This window comes from Chaetodon trifascialis, chromosome 16, assembly GCF_039877785.1.
Source record: "Chaetodon trifascialis isolate fChaTrf1 chromosome 16, fChaTrf1.hap1, whole genome shotgun sequence".
NCBI classification, from domain to species: Eukaryota; Metazoa; Chordata; class Actinopteri; order Chaetodontiformes; family Chaetodontidae; genus Chaetodon; species Chaetodon trifascialis.
The window spans coordinates 23561064-23587373 of NC_092071.1; the positions used below are offsets into that span (position 1 = coordinate 23561064).

The following is a 26310-nucleotide window of genomic DNA, read 5'->3' on the forward strand; positions in this document are numbered from 1 at the left end:
AAACTGCTGTTCACCTAGTACACCATGTATTCTGCCCCCATGGCATCCAGCTGTATTTAGTCTAGGGCCATGGTCCTCAATTCACCTCTCAGCTATGGAAATTGTTCTATCATGGTCTTGGTGCCACATACATAGACCAATGGCCAAATGGAGAGGGTTCACCAGGACCTGGAGGATGCACTACAGTGGGATTCCAGTGCCAACCCTTTGAGCTGGAGGTCCCTGTGTGCCTGGCTCGAATGTGCCTATAATTCCCTGACTAGTGCAGCCATAGGTCAGTTTCCTTTTGAAGTGTCCTTGGGTTACCAACCATCACTGTTTCCCTTCCAGGAGAGGGAAACAGCTGGTCCCTTGGTTCAAATACACCTTCCCTGCTGTCATAAATTTTGGAGGGATACCCATTTCGCACTGAGAGGGGAGAGAAGGTAGGGGTTTTCCAATCCTTGTAGATTGAGAGGATTACAGTCCAGAGGAGAAGTCCTCAGCCCATCGATCCTTTATTATGGATCCCAGCCCATGATCCAGCTGTACCTCTTCCTCAGTCCTTGTATTCCTATTGTTCACTTCTCCCTTGTGTTTCTTGTTGGCTTCTTGTTTGTTCTGTGTGTGTGTGTGTGTGTGTGTGTGTGTGTGTGTGTGTGTGTGTGTGTATGTGTGTGTGTCTTTGTGTCACTCTTCCTTCCTTCCTCCTGCCAATTAACCTACACACCTGCAACACATCCACTCATCCAGCTCCTGCAGTATATATTCCCTGGCCGTGCACTCCAGTCTTTGCCAGTTCATTCAGTTTGACAATGTTACTTGTGTTTTCCTGAACTCTGGCTAATTTTGTGTTTGTGCTTTAGGTTCATATCCTTCCATGATCTGTGCCTTTCTCACCAAGCATCCTGTCAGTCTATCCTCTGACGACAAAGTTCTCTCTCTGCCCTGCTTCACCACAAACTATGGATCAGCTGTCCAAATCCTCTTCTTATCATCTTTTCAATAAAACTACATTGAACTGATTCAGGCTCCCGCTGTCCAAGTCTTACTTTTGGGTGCAAAACTTAATTCCACATAACAGCTGTCAAATCTGCTCCACCTCCAGAAGACCAGCCACTATCAGTATCTACAGTGGATATGAGAGGAATACCGCTGAGAGTGAATATGAGCAAAGCTGCTGGGCCTGATAATATCCCTGGCATTGTGCCAATGAGCTAGTTGATGTCATTACTAACATTTTTAACGTATCACTGTCAAAGGAGTTTTCCCACCTGCTTCAAGATAGCCACCATTGTTCCTGTGCCTAAAATGTCTGAAGTGAACGAGTTCCGCCCTGTAGCACTCAACCTCATTCCGATAAAATGCTTTGAGAAACAGATTCTCAAGAACATTGACGACAACATTGCAGCCAGCCTGGACCCTCACTAGTTTACATTCAGAACCAACATCAACAGAGGATGCCATCCCTAGTGCTCTTCATTCAGTCTTCACAGACCTTGAGAATAGTAAAACTTGCATCAGAATGATGTTTATTGATTTCAGCTCAACATTCAGTGCAAACTTTCTCATGAAGCTGATTGGCAAACGTACTATTCTGGGCTTGAATACCACACTGCAACTGAATATTGACAGACCCAGTTCAGATTGGTGGTCACACCTCTTCCACTCTTGCGCTCAACACCGGAGGCTGTGTGCTCAGCACCCTCCTGTTCACAGTGTAAACCCATGACTGCAATCCTCTACACTGAAAGCATTCAACTTAGTAGGAAATCAACAATCTTGTGGGGTGGTGAACATTAGAGCAACCTACAGTGAACGTTAGCAAAGCCAAAAAGCTGATTGATCTAAGTTGATTTTAGGAAAAAGAGACAGACCCCTGTCTACATCAGTGGAGTTGAAGTGGAGCAGGTGAACTGTTTTAGGTTCTTGGAAATCAGCATCATAGAGAACGTATCATGGATATCACGTAGCTCCACCCTAGTAAAGCAAGGAAACTTAAGAAGGCATCGTTGCTGTGCAAGTTTTTGCTAACAAATAGAAAACATCCTGACGGGAAACATTACAAATTGGCCTGGGACACGGCTCAAGATGGGAAGGCTCTGCAGCGGGTGATTAAAACTAGATGGTACTCATCTACTGAGTATCACTGATATCACTGAGGTGAGATGCCTGCACAGAGTGTAAAAGAAGACAAACACAGCCACAGCCTGTTCACCCTGCTGCATTCTAGTAAGTGATACAGAAGTATCTGGTGCCGTACCACCAGACTACTGAGCAGCTTCTTTCCTCAGGCTGTGAGACAATTTATCCAACCATACATCACCATAAATAACAAGTTTATGTTTTGTGTGTAGCATAAAGGGACTTCAGCTAGCATTTTGTTATATCTTGTGTTACAGATTGATAAATTAATGAACCCTGAATCTTGCTTGTGTGTCTGTACTCAGTCAAAGAGTGACTGTGAGTAAAGAAGCTCCACTCTGTAACACATTACACAAATAGTACAGTTGTGTTCCATTCCAGACAACTTGGAATGTGAAAATTTCATTTATGTAATCCTTGGAAGCACACATTGTAAATGGTAGACCATCAACTCAAAGGCAATGTAAAGTATATTTCCCAGTAGTTAATGTTAAGCCATTCATTTATGTCTGCTAACAATATTCCTTAATTCATATAATGTTTATTTTGTTTTCAATGTCATGTAATTTTTTCTCCTCATATATTTCACTCAACAGCAGAGGAGGTTAGGATGTATTTGTAGACGGCAGCATTTGTATTAGGGTAGTGAATGGAATATTGTGGCATTTTGTGAAATTCGTTTCTCCGCATTTAACCCATCCCGTCACGTCCTTCCAGCCAGCCGACAGCAGCGCCCGGGGACCCAGTTCTCGTTTGTCACCACTGGTCAGGTGGTGATCTTCTTGCATGTTTTTAATGTTTTTTTTTTAAGGAGGATACCCCAGGTGGACACGGGGAGAACACCGAAGTGGGACTTGGCTACCGCCTGCATGGAGACATAAAACATGACCATGGATTTTCTCTTTTCAGTAGGCAAAGAAATCATTGTTTTTAATCCTTGGGTTAGAAAAACTGCCTTGAGCAGAGAGGAAAAATCTGGGCCTCTTTTGTCACGACCGGGTGGGTTTCTGAAAAGTATTGTTTAAAATGATACATCATTGTACTGTAAGATCATGAACAAGGAAACTAAGGTCACCCTGTCCATTCCAATTATCCTCCCCTTAGGCTTCCCTTTGGAAGATGGCCTTGTCTGCCCATGATCCTGATATAATTTTTAGTTGTAACTAACCTATTATCGTAGTAGGGTTGTATTGCAGTGTTTCAGGTCAATGTCTGAAGCACAATTAAACACACAGGAGCAAGTTAGCTGCAACTTGCAGTCATTATGTCTAACTGAGCCAAAACAGGAAGCATATGAGCAAAAGACAGGCGGAATACCACTGGAATGTTTTTTGATCTGACTACAAGCAATTCTGCACAATTCAGCTGATGTTTTTGAACTGTCTTTTCATTGTTGCAGAGAGGTCATGCCCATTTGAAGCATACCACTCAAAACTCTGTGACTCTTCAGTCTGGATACACAAACCTGTGGAAGCCTAGTGAGTGAAAGCAGTAGCTTGCTTTGTCATTGAATTGTTTTTAATGGGCTCATATACTCTAAAACTGTTATCTTTTCAACAACAAAAAAACCCTGGTTTTATGTTTGAGTGCTGATCTGAGAAAAAGAAAAATAATACAGGAATGAACATAAGAGTATTCCCCTATAGTTACTTTGTATTTATCTTGTGGCTCACATATCTATTCCTTCAGACTGACAGTTACCAAACATAAGTTATCAGCAAAGCATGCACACTATTGTTGAAAGCAAAATGAAACACTTATCCTTTGTTTGGTGTTTGGAATCTGTGAGAGCCTCACAGATATAATGACATTCTCTGTTGAACAGCAGACAGCATTATAGTTCAACACAGCATTCTGAAAAGGCTACAATTAAGGGTAGGCCTTTGTTTCATTTCTTTTAACTGAACACCACCCATTCATTCAGACCACCGAGCATATGTTTCAAGGAACCACTTGTAACAAGTGCTGGGAGACAATACTATAAAATTTGACCTGGAAATGCTGGGAATACCCACCTGCTCATTCGACTTCTCATCATTTCTGAGTCAGATATGAAAATCACTAGACTGGGAATCGCTAAGACATAAATCAGTGACCTGGGTTTCTCAGGTCTCAGTGGCCTCAAATATAAATTAATTTGATATCTAAATAAAAATACTTATCGCTAATGCATGCTACAGGTAGGTTTGTAGGTAGTTCTGACAAACAGTTTGTTTTGGAAATCATATTCAGTGTCATGTGAAAACTGCAATACTGTGACTTCTTCCTTGGCAATTATTCAGATATTTATAGAGAAAATGCTAAATCAGAAAAACAAATGACATGTCTGACTCTGCACGTTTTATAGCAAAAATCTGTTTTAAACAATTCTGACCTTGCTTTTCTTCAGGTGTGAGGAGAATGCACTACTCAGATGATAGTTAATAATCACCAGGGTTAGGGGTTACAGACAGACAAATTACGACAAAAGTACAAAAGTAACAAATTCTTTGCTTCACTGTGAAGCTGACAATAAGGTGCAGGACCAGATTTTGTTACATCAGCCTGTCCACAAATATGCTTCCTTGCCAATATGACTAAACACAGAGCTGGAATATCACATGATTAAAAAAGAGGTGCTACGGCTGCTGTACACTTACACTTTCCCTTTTCCTACTGCAAGAAAAAGCTAAATTGTCACAGGAAGCAATTCAACTCACACCCTTCTTTAAGAAAGGACCAGTTGATGTGACTACACCTTTACTCTGACAGCCCTGTCATTAGTCGCCACTCGGCCCTCCACACTCTGGCTTACAAGACTTACACAGACTGTGCCAAGGGTCAGCCACACATTACCTCAACCATCTCTGGTGCTAATCTGTCCACCTGGTAGAGGGGCCACAAGGAGCCAAATTATAAAGGGCTTGTCAGTGACATAACAGAGCCAGTGACAGTGAGGGAAAGCAGTGGTCCTCGGATATTTTCAGACCTGTCCTAAAACAGCTATCAGCAGCAGAACAGCACTGACACAGCTTTGTGTACTTCTCCTCATTGAGAGTGGGGGGCTAGCTATAAGACAGTCATGCTGTCAGTGTGAGTGGTAGGTCTTGTTCTCCTTAAGAATAATAGTTATTGGGAAAACTGAATTTATCACATGGTCTCCAACTAAGCTTCAGTTCTGTCTCTGATCAGTGCCACACAAGATGCAAGTTTTTCTGTCACCTAAAGTGAGTACTACAAATCCATTCATGGCTATAATATAGTCAATTGTCACTGCAGACATGGATAAGAAAGGAGACATGGTGTGACCACAAAACCTTATACACACACAGCTACAATATAATGGTATAGTATAGTGGTATAATTTGGGTGGCTGAGTATATACAATACATTTTTTGGTGGAAATATGTGTGCCCACCCCATGTGCAGCTATAGGTCAAAACAAAATGACATTGCTGAAGGGTGCAGAGACATGCCACACGTCCAGTGTTCCAATAAACACAGCTGGCAATGACCACAGGTCTGAATCCAGCCAGGGTGCTTGACATTGCACGCTGTTTGGCCAGGACACCTGCACGATGAGGGGTAGACTTGGGGGGGGGGGGTGTTAAAGTGAACCCCCTCTGTTGTTTGCCCTATCAGTGAAACTTATCACATGCAGGTGTCACAAACTTTTCTGTTTGTATGTCAACCAATAGGGTTAGCAATGACAAGACCTGCAGTGTAGAACAAACTGGGCATTCCGGTTTGGGAATAATTTGGAAAAATAGGGGCAAAAATCGGCAAAAACACAAAATTAATAAAAAAAGAGAGACAATCTACGTGGCTCTCCCAAATACTGTTCAACAACAACAGACAAATCTACAATGTGAAACATTTTGCAAAAAGTATAGGTTGATTAACAACAAATCACACTGATGTCCTGTCAATTTCTATTTCTAAAAGATTTTCATGAAAGAATACCTGATGAGGTGATAATAACAGTTGGTCATGTATTCAGTAGTAATTTCATGTTATAGTTACCATTCAAAACTATGAGTGGGAAAACAGGATGACTACTCTCGCAACTGTCTGTGGTGAGAGTGTCTGTGTGTGTGGGTGTGTGTGTGTATGCATGCATGTAGCTGAGGGTGTGTGTTAATATGGGAGGGATGGGTTTTAACTGTTGTTCTGTTTTCATTTATATTGTTTTTAACTGTTGTAAAGCACTTTGTGTTGCATTTTAATATGTCTGAAAAGTGCTATGTAAATAAAGTTTCATTTGATTTCATTTGACTAATGCCGCTCATGCCTCTGTACATTTGTTCGTGGGTGGTGGGTGAGGATACAGAGAACATCCATGTGCTTAAGCCAAGGCAGGAAAAACCATGCATGCCTGCATTAAAGTGTTTGTTTGGCTGCTCCCAACCATCACATGTTAATTGTAAAAGCTTGAAAAAATAAGCCCCACTCTATACTCCCTCTACTGCCCACACAGCCAATAGCAAAGAGGCATTCCACTGATTGGCAAGGAGAAACAATGGCCTCTGGCTCCAGACCGGTGATAATAAGATAACTAATATTAATAACATTCTAACATATTATCTCACATTAGGCACAGCATCACTTAACTTGCAGTTGAACTGTCACACTTAATTTATTGAAATACACTTCAATTAACTTTTATCATCATTTCAAAACCAGGCTTGCCTGTTAGGTATGTCACCCAACCTCCCACCTTTCAGCTAATCAATTATTACAACTGCCACATTGACACGAATCCAGACAACATTCCAGCTAATTAGAATAAATCATTTACAAAGAATGCATGAATGAAAGAATGCAGGATATACACTTAATTACCAGTACCTGGACATACCACTCTAAACACAAATTGGCATCAACTTCTTGTTCCTCAAACATGTGTCACTCATTGTGTTTTCCCTGTTTTCCATCTCTAAAAAATGAAACACATTGCTATGAAAGCCGTGTTGAATGATGCTAATTATTCTGCTGCTCACATCTGCTTAAGTTCCTATTGGCAGGGGTTTTCTTTATGTGAGAATGATACTTATGTGAGAATGGTACTGCTTTGTGTTGCCCAACTGTCTTAATAATACAACCCTGTAGAAATAAAATAACACTCTAGGAATTTTGCCAGCTACTGGGAATCACTCAGATGCAGCAATCTCTCCCTTAAAACCTATTGCAAGGATCACACTAATGGTGTATTTCCCTTGCCTAAAAGCGTTTAACCCTTGACAAACCTCAGTAAACTGGCTCACAGTAGTTTTGGAATTCTTCTCTCAGACAGGCTTGCTGTGTCATGCTGGAATGAATGAATCACTGTATAAATCTCTATTTATAGGCCAACATTTATGCTGGCGACATGAAGTAACTTTGATTCACAGTAATGTCACAACCTATGCAATGTGAGATACTGCCTTCCAAATAGCAGTAAACATATTTAATTTATTTGGAAATATAAGCAAATACTGATAGAAATTTGTTGAATCAGAGCTGCATTGTCATACATACCATGCTCAAATAAAATCACAGCAGTGCCTACCACTTTCTAGTCTTCCCACTATGCAGATTAAATCAGAGGTCAACACCACCACCCTCGTCTCCAGCCTCCTCTCCAAGGCATCCTGCTGCTGGCCCACCTCCCTGAGACACAACCTCACCAGCCAGCTGCCTTTCGAAGCCATTGCATTTCTGCCACTTGGGTGATGAGGGAGTTAAAAAGGCTTCTCACCAGCAAGGCAGTGGGTCCCCACAGCATCAACCTCAGGGTGCTCCAAGCATGTATCAGTTAGCTGTCAAATGTGCACACAATGCTATCATATACCAACTCCACAGGCCTCATTCCCACCCGCAAAAGCTGGGAAGCAGGATGAGAATGATGTCCTTTGATTCCTCTGATGCTTTCAACATCATCCAGCCCCTCCTGCTTGGGGAGAAGCTCAAAGCAATGCAGGTGGATAGCATGGTTTCCTGATTGTGGACTGACTAGCTCACTGACAAGCAGCAGTTCATCTTCCTCCAGGGCAGTGTATTGGATACACTGCGGAGCAGCACAGGGACGCCCTGGGTAACTGTATTGTCAGTTTTTGAGTTCACTTGCTACACCTCTCCTTTTAAGATTCAAGTCAGGGTCATGGCAGTTCCACAAGTTACTAGATGACTCCTCTATTGTGGGGTGCATAGGTTAGGGCAAAAAAGGGAGAATATGAGTCTGCCAAGAGAGCCCTGTTGGCTGTTGCAAGGGCAACCATTTGCAGCTCAGCATCAGCGTGACAATGGAGCAAGAAGTGGGTTTCAGCCTGTCACTATCCAGAGTGAGGAGAGTGAAATGATTAGTTTCAGTGGATCCAACAGACTACTTAACAATTTCTACTAATCAGTGGAGGTCAACACACATTTGTTATGGCTGAGAATGAAAACAGGATTAACAAAATGGTGAGAAAAATTGGCTCTGTTCTCTAACCTGGAAATTTGCTTGACGCGGCTTGCGTCAATAATAGACTTGGTGCATATTCTCAACAGAGCAGAGCGGACACCTGCTTCTGGGACATGTCTGGGATGCTTCTGAAATGCGCTGTGGCACTTTTGGTGGAATCATAAGCATTGACTGGAATGGCCGTGATCAGTTCTGGTGGGCTTGTAGTAACCAGAGCGTAACACAGCCCTGCCCAGTGGAATTTGTGGGTGAGGCTGCACAGAGCAGAGGAGAGAAGATAAGACCTAAACTGAACTCCATCTTGGACTACATTTTCCACTCCCTCTGTGGTGAGCTGATGCAGCTATGATGCATGATCACCTTCCACCTCATGTACCCAAGCTGCAACAGCAGGCTGTTTAGCTGCTCATCTGTGTCAACAGTCATCACACCGTACAATAATTGTTGTCCAAATACCTCATATCTCAGCCAGCTTGGAGCCAGCTGAACTCTACTGCCCTGCACTGACAGCTTGAGGTATTGAACATGCAGCTTATAGGTTTGGTAATGTGACTACATTACCACATAGTCACATTACCATTAGTACTACAGATTCACATGTCTGCTTTCATGACTAATTTGCAAATCTTGATGGTAAACTTAATTAAGCAATCAAGACTGTCCAGTAACACCATACAGATAGATGTGTGTAACTGTTTAGCATATGCTTAAAATGCATATGCTCAATACCTTGTTTTGAATTCTCCTTTCTCTTTATGTAATGTTTATCTTCTACCTCAGGTACACATTGTTTTTATTTTTATCATTTCTTAATTAATTAATTATCATTACCTTTGTTGCTGATCACTACAGGGTTTTTTTTGTTTGTTTGTGTTTCTTTTCTCATGAAAATAAAATAAACAACATTATGTTATGTTGTGTTAACTGACTGACTGGGGACCTGTCCAGGGTCATTCTCTTCCAGTGTCTGGTGGAATTGGTGTCAGCCCCTGTGCGACCCTAGGTATAAGCCTGTACAGCTAAAGGATGAATGGATGATGATGTTAACATACCATGCTTTTCAAACCCTTTCCAAGCATATTAAAGTCGAATTATATGGTAATTCTGATATGTGTTAAGGAAACACTTTGTTTGTTCAGTGCATATATATATATATATATATGTGTGTGTGTGTGTGTGTGTGTGTGTGTGTGTGCATTTGTGTATTTGTGTGGGTGGGTTGGTGGAGCGGCCCCCTCTCTCACATCCTTTCACAGAGATTCTGACTTTCTAGCACCACACCTGGTCTATTCTTATGCAAAGAACTACAGCAGACCCACCATGCAGTTTACAAGCACAAATAAAAACAAACGTAATAGTGAGGAGAGAAAACATGAGAAAACACCATTACATGTGACAAAAACACACAGTAAAACCCTATGGAGGAACGCCATGATAGGACTGGAGATTACAATGAATGAATAAGTGTGATAAGGCTGCTGTAAAATCATGGCAAGTCCTCATGAGAGCACGATAAAAAATAAAACATTGATATTTTTTACAAAGTGTTGGCTGACAAAAATGGCCAAAAATAGAATCTATCCAGTCCTCATGAAGTGTAACGAAAACAACACAGTCCTGAAAATTAAAGTCATAATTGCATTTGTATCACATCCTGAAATCAATACGTACATAACCCCTCCCCAAGCTGAATTTGGGTTTCTCAGCTCTGTGCATCCTCAACAAGACATTAACCAACCGAATCAATAACAATTCAAGGGCAATGAGCAGGAGAGGCTGCACACACACTTTTGCACCTTATGCCACAACTTGCAAAGGGCAGCTATGCAGTACGAGCAGTTGTCATTAGCATAAAAACAAGCATTTGTATGTTATTTCTGTAGGTTATGGTGACCTTTAGTAACTCCTGGACCATTGCACTTGGTTAGCTGTTTGGACCAACACACGCTGTACAACAGGAGTCAGTCCCCATGGCGCACAACAGGAGATGATATTAGCGATGTGGTAATGATATTAGACTTACTTTAAGACGGCGCTGTCCCCCTGTCTCACGGTGATGTTGTCCTTTAGTACAGAATCCCCGCTTCTTGCTGGAACTCCTGCAGGTACAAGGATTAACAATTTAAGTCCGAGGACGACAAGGCATTTCCCAGGCATCGCCAAAAAGCCACAAATTTCCATGTTTTTCTGTCACTGCGCAACTTCCAGGGAAACTTAAACCGTCAAATATTCCTTTTGCGTCTTGAGCTGCGAATCGCAAATTCCACTCCACAAACAAGATGCAGTGTCGCCTACAGGAACTGCGGACGACCTGGTTTCGCTCCAAGTAAACAGCTTGTTATGAAATACTGTCCGTGTCGATAAACGCAGAAAAAGTGTCTTTACGCCCGCCAGCCGCTCCGGGAAACAGACTTCGAGGAGAGGAAGCACCGTGTTTCTGAGCGAAATGCGCACCGTCTCCTTCGCTTCAAACTGTAATCGCCGTGAAATGGATGCTCTCGAAGAGATGCATCAGCCAAGTCTCCTTGTACGCTTTTTTTCTCTCCCTCGGTGTTCTCTCTCTTTTCTTGGCTGGCTGAGACTGTGTAAAGCTGTGTGCACTCAAAGCAAAACGCTGAATTCGCTTCAGTATCTTTCTTTCGTTAAGTAGGCTACAGCTACTCCTCTCTCTCTCTCTCTCTCTCTCTCTCTCTCTCTCTCTCTCTCTCTCTCTCTCTCAAACACACACACACATACACACACTTTAATCGCTAGGTAGCATCATTTGCCTGTGTCATGAGGACCATATGGTCCGCAGCCTGCAGCGTTCTCATATTTAAAGCGGATAGAGTAGGTGGCTCCCAAACTGGGGTCCAGGGACCTCCAGTGTTCCCAAGCTGGGGCTTTACCAGAGACACTCCTATTTAGCAACATGACAAATAAGAAATCAAAATGTGACAAACTTGATATGATTTCATCATATCATGACCCTACACATTTGAAAGGTTCATACATATGTGTTGATTTCGCTTTCAGTGGCATAAGTGTAGTGTTCATGGAGATGCTGAGATTTATGAACAGCGGGAATATTCATTCTCATACTAGTTGGGATCACTTGTAACAAAGTGACTCTCAAAGTAGGTGACCAGTGGGAGCACCGAGGGGCCTGGTGGTTACAAAACGAAATTATCTCAGTAAGTGCTGCAGCACTTAAAACAGGGTTTTGCTGATGTGCTGTTGAATGATTCAAGATAGAGGTCCAGGGTGTATTTATTTTGCCACCATGTCAGGAAATGGTAGCAAAATTGTGAATTGAATTGGAGGAAAATATTTACCATCCTCCTTGAGAATTTTACTCTCTGTATGACCAAAAAAATAAAAAATCTGCTTTCTTTTGGGCTCCGTGCACAAAAAAAAAAAAAAAAAAAAAAAAACTGTTTTCACTGGAGGTCTGTGGCCTCATGTGTATCCTTAGTATCACACCGGGAAACCCGGCAAATCAGGTTGGTAGTTTGATGAAGTTACAACACAGCAAACTAAGGGCCTGGTTGTACTCCAGCATCCGAAAATGCATTGCCCTAGCTCCCATCAGGTTAATCCAGCTATATGTGTGTGTGTGTGTGTGTGTGTGTGTGTGTGTGTGTGTGTGTGTGTGTGTGTGTGTGTGTGTGTGTGTGTGTGTATCATCTATGTGTATCATGTGAGTGTGTGAATGAAGATATACACACACACACACACACACACACACACACACACACGTATGTGTATATATCATCTATGTGTTTCCTGTGAGTGTGTGAATGAAGAGAAGAGAAGACTTAAGAGCAGAGTGACTGTAGTCTAAAATGAAATTCACTCATTTAGACAAATCCTACCACAAGGACTTTTTTCAAGTCAACCTATAAAATGAAACGTTGCCCCACTGATCTTGACATGGAAATACCTGTCTTGATGTCTTTAATTAAAAGCTGCATAACCATCTCGAAGACTTAAAAAAGGCAGAAATTGGGAACCTTTGATTGAAAAAGTCATTTTTGTACATTCTCTCATTATGTTTACTTGTAGTAAAAATAAAATATCTGTGATGACTTCTAACCCTTTTGAAGATTGCTGGGAGTCTTCTCATCTCGCTTTTGTAAGATGTCATTGCATACAAACTTAGTAGATGGATGATGAGTAATTTATTCTGAAATTTGCAGTTCATGCATTTGTTTGATAGATAGTGTGAGGAGGAGGGTAACTTTTAGGGAAAGAATTCAACTTAATGAGAGTCTGAACTTCACTAAACCACACAGACTTTGTTTACTAATGTGCTCCAGCATTGTGTCTCCCTATCCATATCTGTATGCATGGAGGGGATGCTGGCCACTAGGGATGAGAGTGGCACTTTACTGCGCATCTAACAGCAGCACTCACAATTACTATGGCGGCTTTTGAGTCTCACTAGAAGACTGAACAAGATTATTTCTTTACCTTAACACCAATTTGGCACGCTGTTAAGGTATTGGGATGGGAGGCAACAACTGACAATGCACTGACAGCTTTGGATGCCGTCACTGGGAAAGATACAAGTGACACATGGCATTGTTTTAGTCTGTTACCAAATGTTTGTGCAAGTGTGAAAGCATTAACGGCTTGTATTTGTAGGCTACAGTCTGTTGTGTGTTCATCAACCTTGTCTGAAATACAATTGACTTCACAGTAAAAGGCTTTCTCTTTACAATAAACACAATGAGTACACCACATGATACAGTGCCAAAAAGACAATTACTGTATATCTTTTAGCAGGTGTGAGGCTTTCCCAAGATTTTATTGCCCACTTTCTGGTAGTCTCATGAGTAGAAGACAAAAACTTTACCACGATGGAGATGGACCTTAGGGTGTCATTAACAATAAAATATATTGTCCACACTGCCCTGTGTCTATATCCCATTCTTTCATTTCCACCTTTTTAAGGCAGCAGCTCAACATTATAATTTTCCCAATTGAAATTCTAGAATATGTATAGACTAAACCACATGATTAATGTTAGGCAAAAGCCTGAGGTTCACAAGTCAATACTTGTAACATACAAGATGCTTGTCGCATTTACCAAACTGTTGTTCAGTGTGAAGGTTGTGAATTATGATGTCTTGTTCCAGAGAAATCAGGCAAAGATAAGGCTTAATTAAAATTATATCTGCCTGGGATGCAACACAAGTCCTGACTATGTCTTAATGGTTTTTCAATTAAAACCCCTCCCTGACCTCAGCAAAATCTAAGATATGTGGTCTTAATTAGAGTCAAGGGTACAGGGAGGGGGTGGGTGCAGGCAGTTGTTTACAGACACTCCCCACAGTAGATTAAAGCTGCAACATTTTGTTATGAGATGTACATATAACACCTTGGTCGCTTCTTCTATCAATTCACAGGGAGGATAAAGTGGGTTTCATAACAACACCATCAAGAAAAAGAGGGGAGCGTTACAGGTATATATGTGTGAATTTTCAGCAATCACATCTGCACAGTGGTGTGTGGAGGATAAAATAACACTGCAATCTGTTTCAATCCATGTCATGTGCATTATGCTTTTGACCCTCATTGTTCTGTTTTACAGCAGGTCAGGTACATCCCATGACCTTGCCAAAGCTCCACCACAAGCGAGGGTGCCAAGTATGCAGAAATGACAAATTAGAATGGCATTGTTTGTTCCAAGGCACACATGAATCACTCTTGATATATCATACAAACAAGAGTAAGAGGACAACAAAAGGAAAAAAGCTCAACTATGTGGCCTAAATCAACTACTCATGCTCTAAAATAGGAGGTGGGCATATTGATTTTAACATGCTTAAATGAACAAAGCCATTTCACTTAAATCAACATCTTTTTGATTGGTTGCAGCCATATACAGTCCAGCTCTTCTTGGCAGATTGTGTTTCTCATTTATTTCATTTATACATGCAGTGACATTCACATAATTTCCTGCTGCGACGCATTAACACCAGACCCTGGGTGGTTTATTCAAATAATCCATGCTAATCTTCATTCATATCATGCAAGGATGGACAGAGCTAGCAGACAATGGACCGGCCTCTGACCAAAGCAAGCTAATACCCAAGGAAAAAGCATGGGTAGACTGAATAAAGAGCACTCACTCAATGGATTCAGTCATCTGCAGAAGCTCAGATTCCACTAGCACATAAACTATAATGTTACGCAACTTACTCATGAGTGGCTGGCATTCAGAGGTCAGAGTTTTATGAAATGATTTGAAATGAAGAAGAAAAGAACTAGTGCGGCAATAACAGGAATCAGACGCACAATGTTCTTTTGTGTTAGCTAATGGTTAAATGTGCAGTATTCAAGTAAATGAGATTTATTAACTTAAGTTTGGCATTGTGTTTGGGTTACATACTTATTTTGTTAAAATTCGCAAATTAAATGACTTCATGTCTTCAGTTATTAATGCAGGTTACTGTTAGGCCTGGTTCAGACAACATGATTTTTCTTGTCTTAAACGATGGTTACAGTGCCTGAAACGTGTGCCGTGTCTTGGTCTGGTGACTGGTCAGACTACACATATGACCCTGATCAATCATGGCATGTCTTATTTCACCATCATGTCGTAATGTGATGCTGCGGCCTTGTGTACCACATAAAAGGTTGGTTATGTTGGTTGTATCAAACAGGCTACTTTAGCGTTTGATCTGGAATGAGTAATGATAAGCATATTCCTGCACTTAGGATCAGGGATAATGTTATGACAGCACAGTCAGGCTGATGAAGTGCTTTCACTATTTCTCATCAACATTTGTCTTTTTTGATCCGGTCCTCCTCCCTTGAGGAAACTTTAAATAGGCAGGGGTACTGTTGCCACAGCTCAACAAACTTTTCCTCTCTTTTCTTGTCCTACCTGACGGCACAGCCTCAGCATCCCTTCTCCTCCTCCTCCTCGCCATGTTTACCTGGCTGCACTCTGGAGAGAGCACTTAATTTGGTAAATACTGAGGAGCATGTTGTGGGAGATGTCACACTAGAGGAGTCAAGACAAAAAGTTCAGACATGCTAGACTTTGCATCAGGGTGTAGTGCACTGTTGTGGAGAGTCCCATACGCCGCACAAGACGGTCATTTGGCGTGTCACACTATATGAGTACAGACATCCAACTGTCATTCATGATCGGCCTTGACGCTGGTAACTCGTCGGCAACAACAAACTCACCTCATAATCAGGCTAAAATCACTTCTGAGCTCACAGTCTGAGCTCAGCCAGGCCTAAGCAATAACTATTAACAATAATTCAATTCAATTCAATTCAATTTTATTTGTATAGCGCCAAATCACAACAGAAGTTGTCTCAGGACACTTTCCATATAGAGCTGGTACAGACCAAGCTCTTTTATCTACAAAGAAACCAACAATACAACTCCATTTTGTAGGCAAATGGTAAATGGACTGCATTGTAGTGCTTTTCTAGTCTACTGACCACAAAGCATATGCCACATTCACCCTTTCACATACACCACCAGCAAAGCCATATTCAGTTCAGTTCAGTAAGCCCAAAAAGCAAGTGAAGTAAAATCAAGGGTGCAGCCTCTTCAGTGCTACTTACTGCCTTTTAATGATGGTCACAACTGGAAGAGAAAAGAATAAAAGAACCGTGACAGCAAACCTTAGACATCCACATCACTGACTTTATGGTGTATCACTCTTCAAACTTTGATGATTACTAAAACAGTAGTTCCCCATCTAACTGAAAATGAGGACATTGTAAACTGTAAATAAATAAAGCTACCATAAATTAAATGAGTCCAGCTAGTTCACATTAGTAAAATAATGTAATTCACAAAAGAAGTCTCAAACAAATGATTCCCAAACATGAATGTTCAAACACTGCACATTATATGATTATGTGGCGTCAGGACCTCTCATTCAGACATTTCCATTATCATGACTCTTAAGTGAGCATCAAGGGATGCAGGTCTATGCTATTCCATTTCCTGCTGCAAGGAAAATCTCCTGCAACTATTCAACACCATAAGTATGAACTCTTTTTGTCCCGAGATAACATCCAGCCTGCATTAAGAACTGCAGATCAGTGAGAGAAGAAGCAAAGGCTAGTTGACTCAATACTAGTTTTATGGATTTTGGTGCAATTGGGTCAATGCTGACCAGTGTAATAAGTGAAATAGAGTGAATGAGAAGAAAGAAAAGACACTGAAAACTTTAGCAGACTATGTTTCCCTGTTGTGCCACAGCAGAGAGATTATAACACTAGAGGCTCTATTTTCGACTCCGACGCAGTGGTATTTTCGAGCAGCGCAGGCAGGCGCACGGCACACTTGGTATTTTGGTAAACCGAGGCATACAGAGGTGCGCCATGATGGGCGTTGCAGCGCAGTAGGGGGAGGTGTTTGGTCTGCGCCGGCAGCGTAAAAGTGTGTTGAAAGCTCACCACCCCAGACCTGGGATTTATGTAACCCGGCGGAGTCGTGCGCTCACGTCACCAACACCTCACAGTCAGGTTTCCACAGTGTCTGGCATTTCACTGTGATCAATAATTAGCAACAGCCGCGATTCAATGCAACTATCTGAGTCAGCACATACAGTCAGACCTAAATTTATATATTCTGATCCGTATCTCATCTGACCACATCGAAAGCGCGTTCGGCACGCATAACGGTAACTCAACCAGACCGAATGTACACAGGTGAAACAGGTGATCTGTGACTCAAATTGCCTGGTGACAAACGTGTATGCCACTTTCCCCGGGTCGGCACAAGACTCGTTCATCCTGGCGAATTCTAGCATCCCTACAGTCTTTCAGGGGGACACCCCTCTGGATGGGTGGCTGCTAGGTGATAACGGCTATCCATTGAAAACGTGGTTGATGACGCCATATATCACACCGTCAACAAGACGGCAGCGTGGTTTTAACGGTGTTTTCAGCAGTGCTCGGTCAGTCATCGAACGCACACTGCGATCAATAATTAGCAACAGCCACGATTCAATGCAACTGTCTGAGTCAGCACATACAGTCAGACCTATATTTATATATTTTGATCAGTATCTCATCTGACCACATCGCAAGCGCATTCGGCATGTGTAATGGTCACTCACCCTGACTGAATGTACACAGGTGAAACAGGGATGAGAAAATCAATTAACGTCGCTGTGCCAACCAGAAACAGCCGTGGCATCCTACAGAGCATATATACTGCATCTATCTCAGAGCACTGAGAGACAGAGAGAGACAGACACATGGAAAAAACATTAGTGATGATCATTGTCCGCTATTACCCACGTCATTTCATTCCAAATACAAATGTTATCATTGTAATGCTTAACGTTATCTACAAAGATGGAGTACATCATTGCTTTGAGGAGGATGAAGAGGAGGCTGAGGATTTACCATCTAAGGACCTCATATTTAGACATCAGAATCAGAATCAGAAATCCTTTATTTATCTCCGAGGGGAAATTGTTTTTGCAGTGCTCCTTTCTAGAATAGAATTAGAATAAAATTAGAAAAGAAAGAAAAGAGAGAGAACTATATATATGTAAAAAGCAAAAATAAAAACAAAATATTTATATTGAGAATATATATAGAAACAAAATATACCACAATATATAGAACAGAATATAAAACAATATATATATACTGAGAATAAATAAACAGTATATACAAACGGGTGTGTAAAGTAATCCAATGGATGTCATGAGACATGAGTGTCGTCAGTCTCCTCCTGGGAGAAGTTTGGGCGTCGGACACTTTCCTGCGTGGGCTCAGTCATCCTTGGATCTTGCCATGCGCCTCGCCAGTGGCGTTCTCAAAGGTGAGGCGAGGAGCTGCTGTGACTGGTGAAGATTTGACTCGGCTGTGTCAAACCCATTCCATGCCTTCTCCTCTCCCTCTTTCCAAGTTGCGCCGCTGGGTGGGACTGAGATGAGAAGGAGGAGGAGATGCACAGGCGGTGCAGTGCACGAAAATACCAAATACCTGCACCGGCGGCGGAGTCGAAAATAGAGCCCCTAGTGTGAATTTCATACTACCAAAAGTACAACTCTGAAGGTCATCCACTTGATTGGTCCAACTTCATATTGTTTGGAATGCACTTTTGCAAAGAATGAGGAATATGGATTTCGGTCAAAATATGTTTGTACTGAACATGTCTTCCAAAATAAACTTGACAACATAGGCTAGCCTTTGTTTTTTCCTATAATATCTGCTTGTGCTGTGAAATATCCTCTCATAGCTATTGAGGCATGATTTCTATGGTGTTATTTAGGCACACACAGTAGTTAGCTGAGGTCCAAAAGCGATGGCAGTCTTGGTTTCATACTGAAGATGTCGCCAGTGACTTGAAACAAGAAACATGGCAAGTTTACATTTGTAGACGATTATATAAAATGATACCTGTGCATAAATGTAATGTCAAGGAGACATGGTTGAGGTGTATGAGGTTAGCAATTGTCTGAACAAACAAAAATTTGCAAATCTCCATTAACATTAAATGAAACTGTATTGTCTTCCCAATTCCTCCTATTACTCCCTTCAATTAGCTCTCGTTTAAAAGAAAAAGAAATCATCAATCATCAAATCACAACTGGAGATAATTATCCATGTAACTCTCAGAAAACAGGAAGACTGCAGTACTTTTTGAGCTGTCAGGAACCAGTTCCTTCAGCATCCCTCAAGTCTCTCCCTAATAATTTCTGTGAACTTGTCTGATTCTGATCGTAGGACATCATCGTTACTTCCAAAAATTTGGAGACCAGGATTACCGATCAGTTAGAAAACAAATCACTACTTTGTTCCCTAACTGCCTGAAGTGCTGGACTGGCAGGGTTTTCTCTTTGAAGACAGACTGATTGTTTCTGCTGAGGCACTTTTTTTTTCCAATCACATAGTAAGTTGATTCAGTTCTGCTTATCCTGTGTAGGAGCTTAAGTGCTCCTGGCATGGAGAGCTACACATGATTCCAACTTTGATCTCAGATAACTACATCTGCCTCAGTCTTGATTTATCAGACAGCTTTAATCAGACACCTTTGCAGCAGGCACAGTATGTGGAACAAAAGGCTGTTTGTATCTGTAGCCAGCCTTCAAAATGTAAGGTTGGTCTTCCCTTGCTCTTCAAGAGTCACGTTGGTCTTTGTCACATTTGATCTAATCTCAGCCCTCCCTCGTTCTCTATCTGCTAATGCTGCACAATGTGTTGCAAAGTCAGTCAATGTATGCATGGAGTGAGGGCATGAATTATTTAATAAACTGGTACCTTTAAATGATTTGAATGTTCAGACATCCTGTGTTATCAATAGGTGTAATAGTCTCTGTTCTCCCAGCAGATATGCTGATACGCTATCAGAGGCTCTTCTACTGACCTCTGCGTGGAATTAAAAGTGTGCACACAAAGACACAGTATTGATATGGAACATGTTAGTAGAGGTCTTAACTGTGTGTTCAATGTATAAAACTTCTTCTCATCCAATTTGTCAACATTCCAACCATTTTTAACAACTGTAAAGGACATAAAAGCTGCTTGAAGGTCAAAGCTAAATCCTCCTGCATTAAGACATCCAGCTTTTATGAGAGCCTAGAAAATATGAAAGGCATCAACAAGGACTCAGTATGTGTTAGTTTGTATTTCTTCAGCCATACTAGCATATTTACACTGAGTTCAAAAGAGAAAACATTTTATCTCTTGAACATTTTAACTTAATAGTATTATACATTGTCTTTAAACTTTGTTCAATATTGGTAAAAGAAAGCAGTAGCACAAATCCGCCTGGATAGAATCAAATCGAGGATTGTTGTTCTATGAATGGTTTGGACAATGAAGGCTTTGAAATGACATTTCAACGGAAGTTACCTTGGGGGTAAAATTAAGTAAGTTTTTGGAGCGTGACAAGACAAAGAGATAAGACTAATGAAGAGCAAAATGACCTGGCTGTATTTAGTTATGTTTACAATAGTGCTGGCAAAAATATTGCGTTATTAACACGTTAACTCAAATCAATTTTAATGGCGTCATTTTTTTTATCACGAGATTAACGCTCTTTGTCACCTAGTGAACTTGCAGTCTTTTTTAAGCGGTGGCCACTGCTAGTAATGTCAGACAAAACTACAGGACAAAACAATAGGCACACCCCACGCACGTGTTTGGTCTTGCCTGCTCGCTAGCTGTAAAAAAGTAGGCTACCGGTTTGTGTGGATGTCAAGCACGAAATGCCGAAATGGATGCGAACAAGATTCTGAATGGAAAGTCTAGTTTCAAAAAGTTGTCAGATGGGTCGACTGACAAGACCAAAATTATCTGTGTGTATTGTCGGTGTGAAAACCAGACGACAATGGATGGCTTTCGACAGAGGCGTATGGATGCTATTATGTTCAAAGGAAACTTAAGAAAGGAAAGTTTAAGCCATGGTTTAACTGCACTGAAGGCTACGTCATAGTTTACAATGATGTGCACTTTGTAACTTTATCTTGTATCACCCTGTTTTGATCCCTTGGAAAGGGTTGTTGAAGCGGCTTTTTCTGTAACCAAGTATTTATTTTTTTGTCATCTGATGATTGTTGTGTGAGATTTGATTCATTGAAATGTGAATGACTGCTCAAAGTGAGAATGTTAGTGTGAAATATAACACTACACGTTGTTTTCAATTAAAAACATTTGCACAAAGCAAGCCTATCCAATTTTCCGTGTTGATAAGAGCATTAAAGTGATAATTCAAGGGACATTTAGAACAGATAAAAATGTGCGATTAATTTGTGATTAATCGCGAGTTAACTACAACATTCATGAGATTAATAGTGATTAAATATTTTAATCGATTGACAGCACTAGTTGAAATATATAATAATATTATGGGTCATTTACACAAACTTTCATTTGTAGGAAGTCACTTTGGTAACTGTATTTATCAGCAGAATCACCCATTATGATTTTCAGAGATAGAGACTGTGGTTATCCAGGACAAAAGAGTCAACATGGCTGCCATTTCAGCCCTAATGTCAGTTTCATCAACATTAAATTTTTCATTTGTATGTATGCATATATAGCCATCTTTAACCCTAAGGTTATAAACAATTTAGATGGTGACAGTAAGAGTGTCCAATCTAAAGTGAGAATAGCAGCTCCCAGTAATGCTTATTTAGACAGAACCTGTCATCCCAAAGATGGATTCTGCTCACTTCAAGGTGAATGATTCTGACTGAGCAATTTCCATTCACATATTAGCCAAATGGAACTAATACCTTGGGATAGAATGAATCAACCATATTTGACACCGACATATGGATGGCAGTTTGAGACAGTTGGGAAAAATATGTACATGATGAGAGGATATTCAAAGAGAGGTTACACACAATTTCATATGTTTAATCATCCAATTTTCAAATCAGCAGAAGTCAATCAGAAAGTGGTAACAATGAGTTATTTTTCACCACCACTTGGTTTATCCTAAAGGTGTGAATGTGCGAACAGGGGATGTGTACTCATGTGAGGACTTGTTTAGTTTGTAGAAGCCCTAACTGTAAGACTTGTCACTGCTAGTTTTGAGGCATAGAGACTCAAACCAGTAGTGTAGAGAGTGGGGTTTCCATTCAGCTGGTGCCCTTGGTAGCCACAAGCAATTAAATCATGGTAGACCTCTGCATATTCAAAACTGTTAATGACAACACTTATTTGTGATGCACAGTTGCCTGAAACACATTACTCTAAAAGTATTGCCTGTGATAATGTTGTTTCACATCTGTAAATGGGAATTTTGTAATGTGCAGAAGATACTGTGTATTGTGATCACCTGGATCGATTCTGGCCAGAGAGCTTTGTTGCTTGTCATACCCCTCTGTCTACCTCATCATTTCCTGGCAGTGCATCTTTATGAGGATTTCATAAAGGCAAAATGTTAAAAAAAAAAAAAAAAAAAAAAAAAGCATAGGAGATTATGTGTTTGTTGCAAAGATAGGCAGAAAGCAAGAAACACAATCTATGCAGTTAGAGTACAAGGCTGCCCAATGTTGTTATTGATTCATTTTGTAAAACACAGTCCAGACAGCATTATGATGTCAGTTTAGAGCAGCTGGACACAGTCAGGGAAACCTTTAACTTAACCTTAAACAATTTTAGTCCTTATTCAATTGTAGAATAACAGCAAAATTACCAAATTATCTCAAATTCATTTGTAGTGTTAAAATTCAGTGGAGTGTGTGATTTTTGGGATTTTGATAGGGATCTGGAGTGCAGATTTTTATTTATTTATTTATTTTTACCATAGTTTAGGCATAATATTCACTGGACAAAAGTGTCATTGTAGTGATATATATATATAGTATATAAAAGTTAAATGCTAATATAAAAGTTGAATGCTTTTGCATTTGAAAGTTATTATAGATTTCTGTTAGAATCAATACTCTGTCCTTGTTTCATTGCTTTCTGGGTTAAGGTCATTCTATCTTAATGTCTTCATACAAGAGCTCAACCGATTGTAGAAGGTTGAGTCGGAGGCTGAGGAAGGGCGGAATTCTGAAGATGTTTGCTCTGGAATGCTGCTGTTTCTGTGACTGTGTGGGTGAAAGAATCTTTCTAACGGTGAAAGTAATTAAAAACTATTTGCACACAGCAGTGCTTCAATACAGAAAAAAGTGGACTTGTGATTCTATCCCTTGAAAATAAAATTGCGTCCAGTATCTGGATAAAAACAGATGTTATTGCTGAGTTTGCTGCTGTGAAAGAAAAGAAAGTGACTTTCATGCAGTTCATTCTCTGTACAGTGCCCACCACATTTCTTTGTTACATTCCAGCATTTCTGTTGGACTAAAGAATGAGCTGATATGCTGTTGAGTGTTCCTAATGCTGGTACAGGTATGCTTAATGCTCTTGCAGAGGCCATAAAGTCCACACACATACTTGCAAATTTGAAAAACATCAGACATGACCTGGGACACAGACTCTTTTTTTCCGTACTCATGTGTATTGCAAACTGCATAAACTGAGCCATGCAATTAAGCTTGACCTTGGACTACAAATAGCTGTGTGCACAAGTGCATGCCAATGGTCAGGGCCTTGCATGCCAGGTTCACACAGAACCATGGATCAACTCGAGCTCTGTTTGCCTGTTCAGTGTGTTTCTGTGCATCAGTTGTAATGACAAAAACTTGATGATTTTTCCTGGAGGATGAGCACTGTCACCAAACCCTACACTATATTATAACATCTATGAGAAAAGTAAAGTGATTTTTGATTTTTGCAAAAATAAAGGCAGAATATCATACACCAACACATCCTCATGCCTTAACAACTGAATAGGTGGAGTGACTCCCTAAACAACATGTATGATCATTTGAAAACACCAGTGATAGACATACCAGACCTTCATTGTCACTTGGGTAGCTTTGTCCCCCTGACTATATGTTTTTTTGTAATTTTCCCAGACTGACTGGTTGTGGAGGTGGTCTTGCTGTGCTATTAAAAAGCATTTTATCTGCAGCTTCATCTCAGTGGAGAAACCTCCTAGCTTTGAAGTGTTGATGTTCAAATTCACCTGTGATACCCTTGTCTCCTGTATTGTCATTTTTCATCCCCCTAAACCCAATAGCAGCTTCTCATCTGATTCTTCTGAATTCATTTAATCTGCTGTTCTAAGCTATATCAAAGTCTTTTTGGTTGGACATTTTAATGTTCCTCCACTAATTGCTTCACTTAGAAAATTTTTAAGTAAGTATTTGTGAATCTTTTAGATCTCCATTCTGGGCTTTTTTTGTCTTTTGGTGTTTTTGTTGTCTGGTCTGTCTCTCATTGTGCTGTGTTTGATATTGTATTTTACCTTATTTGTTCATTCATTTTTAATATTTTGGTATTTGGGAAGAACTTTGCACATCAGTAAAGCTTTACTTACTTACTTACTTAACCTGAAACGGCATGTCTCTGATCATAAAAGTGTTCGATATTGCCCTTCAAGTAGCTTTTCCTACCCCAAATGTACAGTTCACTCTTGTATCCTTAATGAAAGATCTGCTGAAAAATGTTTCTGTATTTTCTCTGCTCAGTGTTGCAAGTTTCATGATGTAAATGTTGATCAGTTTACTGTTTTATATTTATCAATTTGTCAGACATATCCATCACCTTGGATAAGTGAAGCTACTTGCCAACTACAAAGAGAATGTGGAAGAGCAGAATGAAGGTGGATAAAACAGTATTAAGGAGTAGCGCTGCACGAGAGACATAGAGCTGCTAATTGTTAACATTTAGCCATATTATCTACGGAGGAAGTTCTCTCACGTCATTGTGAAAATTGTGTACATCCCCCCGTCTGCCAGCAGCAGTAGTATGTGAGCTCCCACAGACTGTAGTTTCACAGCTGCAGACATCACATCTGCAGGCCCTCCTTCTCATCTCTGGAGATTTCAATCATGCTTCCCTGCCCTCCATTCTCCCACCCATAAAAAAGAGAACACTGAACTTGTATTGTTGTATTGTATTGTATGCAAACACTAAGGAAGAATCTGGAGACTGGGAATGGGCAAATAAACTGGATCTGTTTTTCAACAGATTTGATTCTACTCCATCTACGTTTTTTGACGTCTCCAGTAGTTTCAACCAGCAGCCACGGTACATGAGGCTCCACAACTGCATGTGGTAGTTTGCAGCACAGGGCTCTGCAGGGGACAGTGCTCTCTCCTTTCCTCTTGACCCTGTACACTTTGGACTTCAGACACAACACTGACAGCTGTCAGAGCCATGATTAGACATGTATCACATGGGAACGAACAACTTTGACAACTGGTGTGGGCTGAACCACCTGCACACAAACACCAGCAAGACAAAGGAGGTGGTGATAGACTTCCACAGGAATATGCCATGGATTATACTGGTAAACATCCAGGGCTCTACAGTATTTTCGACTCCTCCACCAGCGCAGCGCAAAGTCAGGTCCGCTGCACCAATGGGGCGTGAGGTATTTTCGTGCGCTGCGCCGGCGCATGTCCTCCCCCTTCTCATCTCAGTCCCACCCAGCGGCGCAACTCGGAAAGAAGGAGGGTAGAAGGCGTGGAGTGGGTTTGACACAGCCGAGTCAAATTTTCACCAATCACAGCAGCTCCTCGCCTCACCTTTAAGAATGCCGCTGGCGAGGCGCATGGCAAGTTTGACTGAGACCCCACAGGAACACCCAGACTTCTCCCAGGAGGAGACTGACATCACTCATGTCTCATGACATGCGTTTGTATTACTTTGCACACCCGTTTGTATATACTGTTTATTTATTCTCAGTATATATATATTGTTTTATATTCTGTTCTATATTTTGTGGTATATTTTGTTTATATATTCTCAATATAAATATTTTGTTTTTATTTTTGCTTTATATATATATATAGTTACCTCTCTGCAGTATATATGCTCTGTAGGATGCCACGGCTGTTTCTGGTTGGCACAGCGACATTAATTGATTAGTTCACATCCCTGTTTCACCTGTGTACATTCAGTCAGGTTGAGTGACCATTACGCATGCCGAACACGCTTGCGATGTGGTCAGATGAGATGCTGATCAAAATATATAAATTTAGGTCTGACTGTATGTGCTGACTCAGATAGTTGCATTGAATTGCAGCTGTTGCTAATAATTGATCTCAGTGAAATGCCAGACACTGTGGAAACCTGACTGTGAGGTGTTGAGTGCACGACTCTGCCGGTTTACGAAAATCCACTTGCGCCGCTGGCGCACAGAGTTGACCAGGTCTGAGCTGGCGGCGGAGTCGAAAATAGAGCCCCCAGGGTTTTGACATTGAGATGTGAAGGAATAT

The 26310-nt window shown here is 40.9% G+C and overlaps 1 protein-coding gene across 2 annotated transcripts in view; it reads right to left on the minus strand.

Moving 5' to 3' along the window:
- opcml (opioid binding protein/cell adhesion molecule-like) overlaps positions 1-26310 on the minus strand; it is a 404549-nt gene that overhangs the window by 193884 nt on the left and 184355 nt on the right. Inside the window, exon 2 of one of the 2 annotated variants that reach the window (XM_070982328.1) lies at positions 10569-10644. In XM_070982328.1, the coding sequence (XP_070838429.1) occupies positions 10569-10644 (76 nt within the window). Of the gene's footprint in view, positions 1-10568; positions 11406-26310 lie in introns of those variants that run through there. The other variant, XM_070982329.1, reaches the window with a different exon arrangement.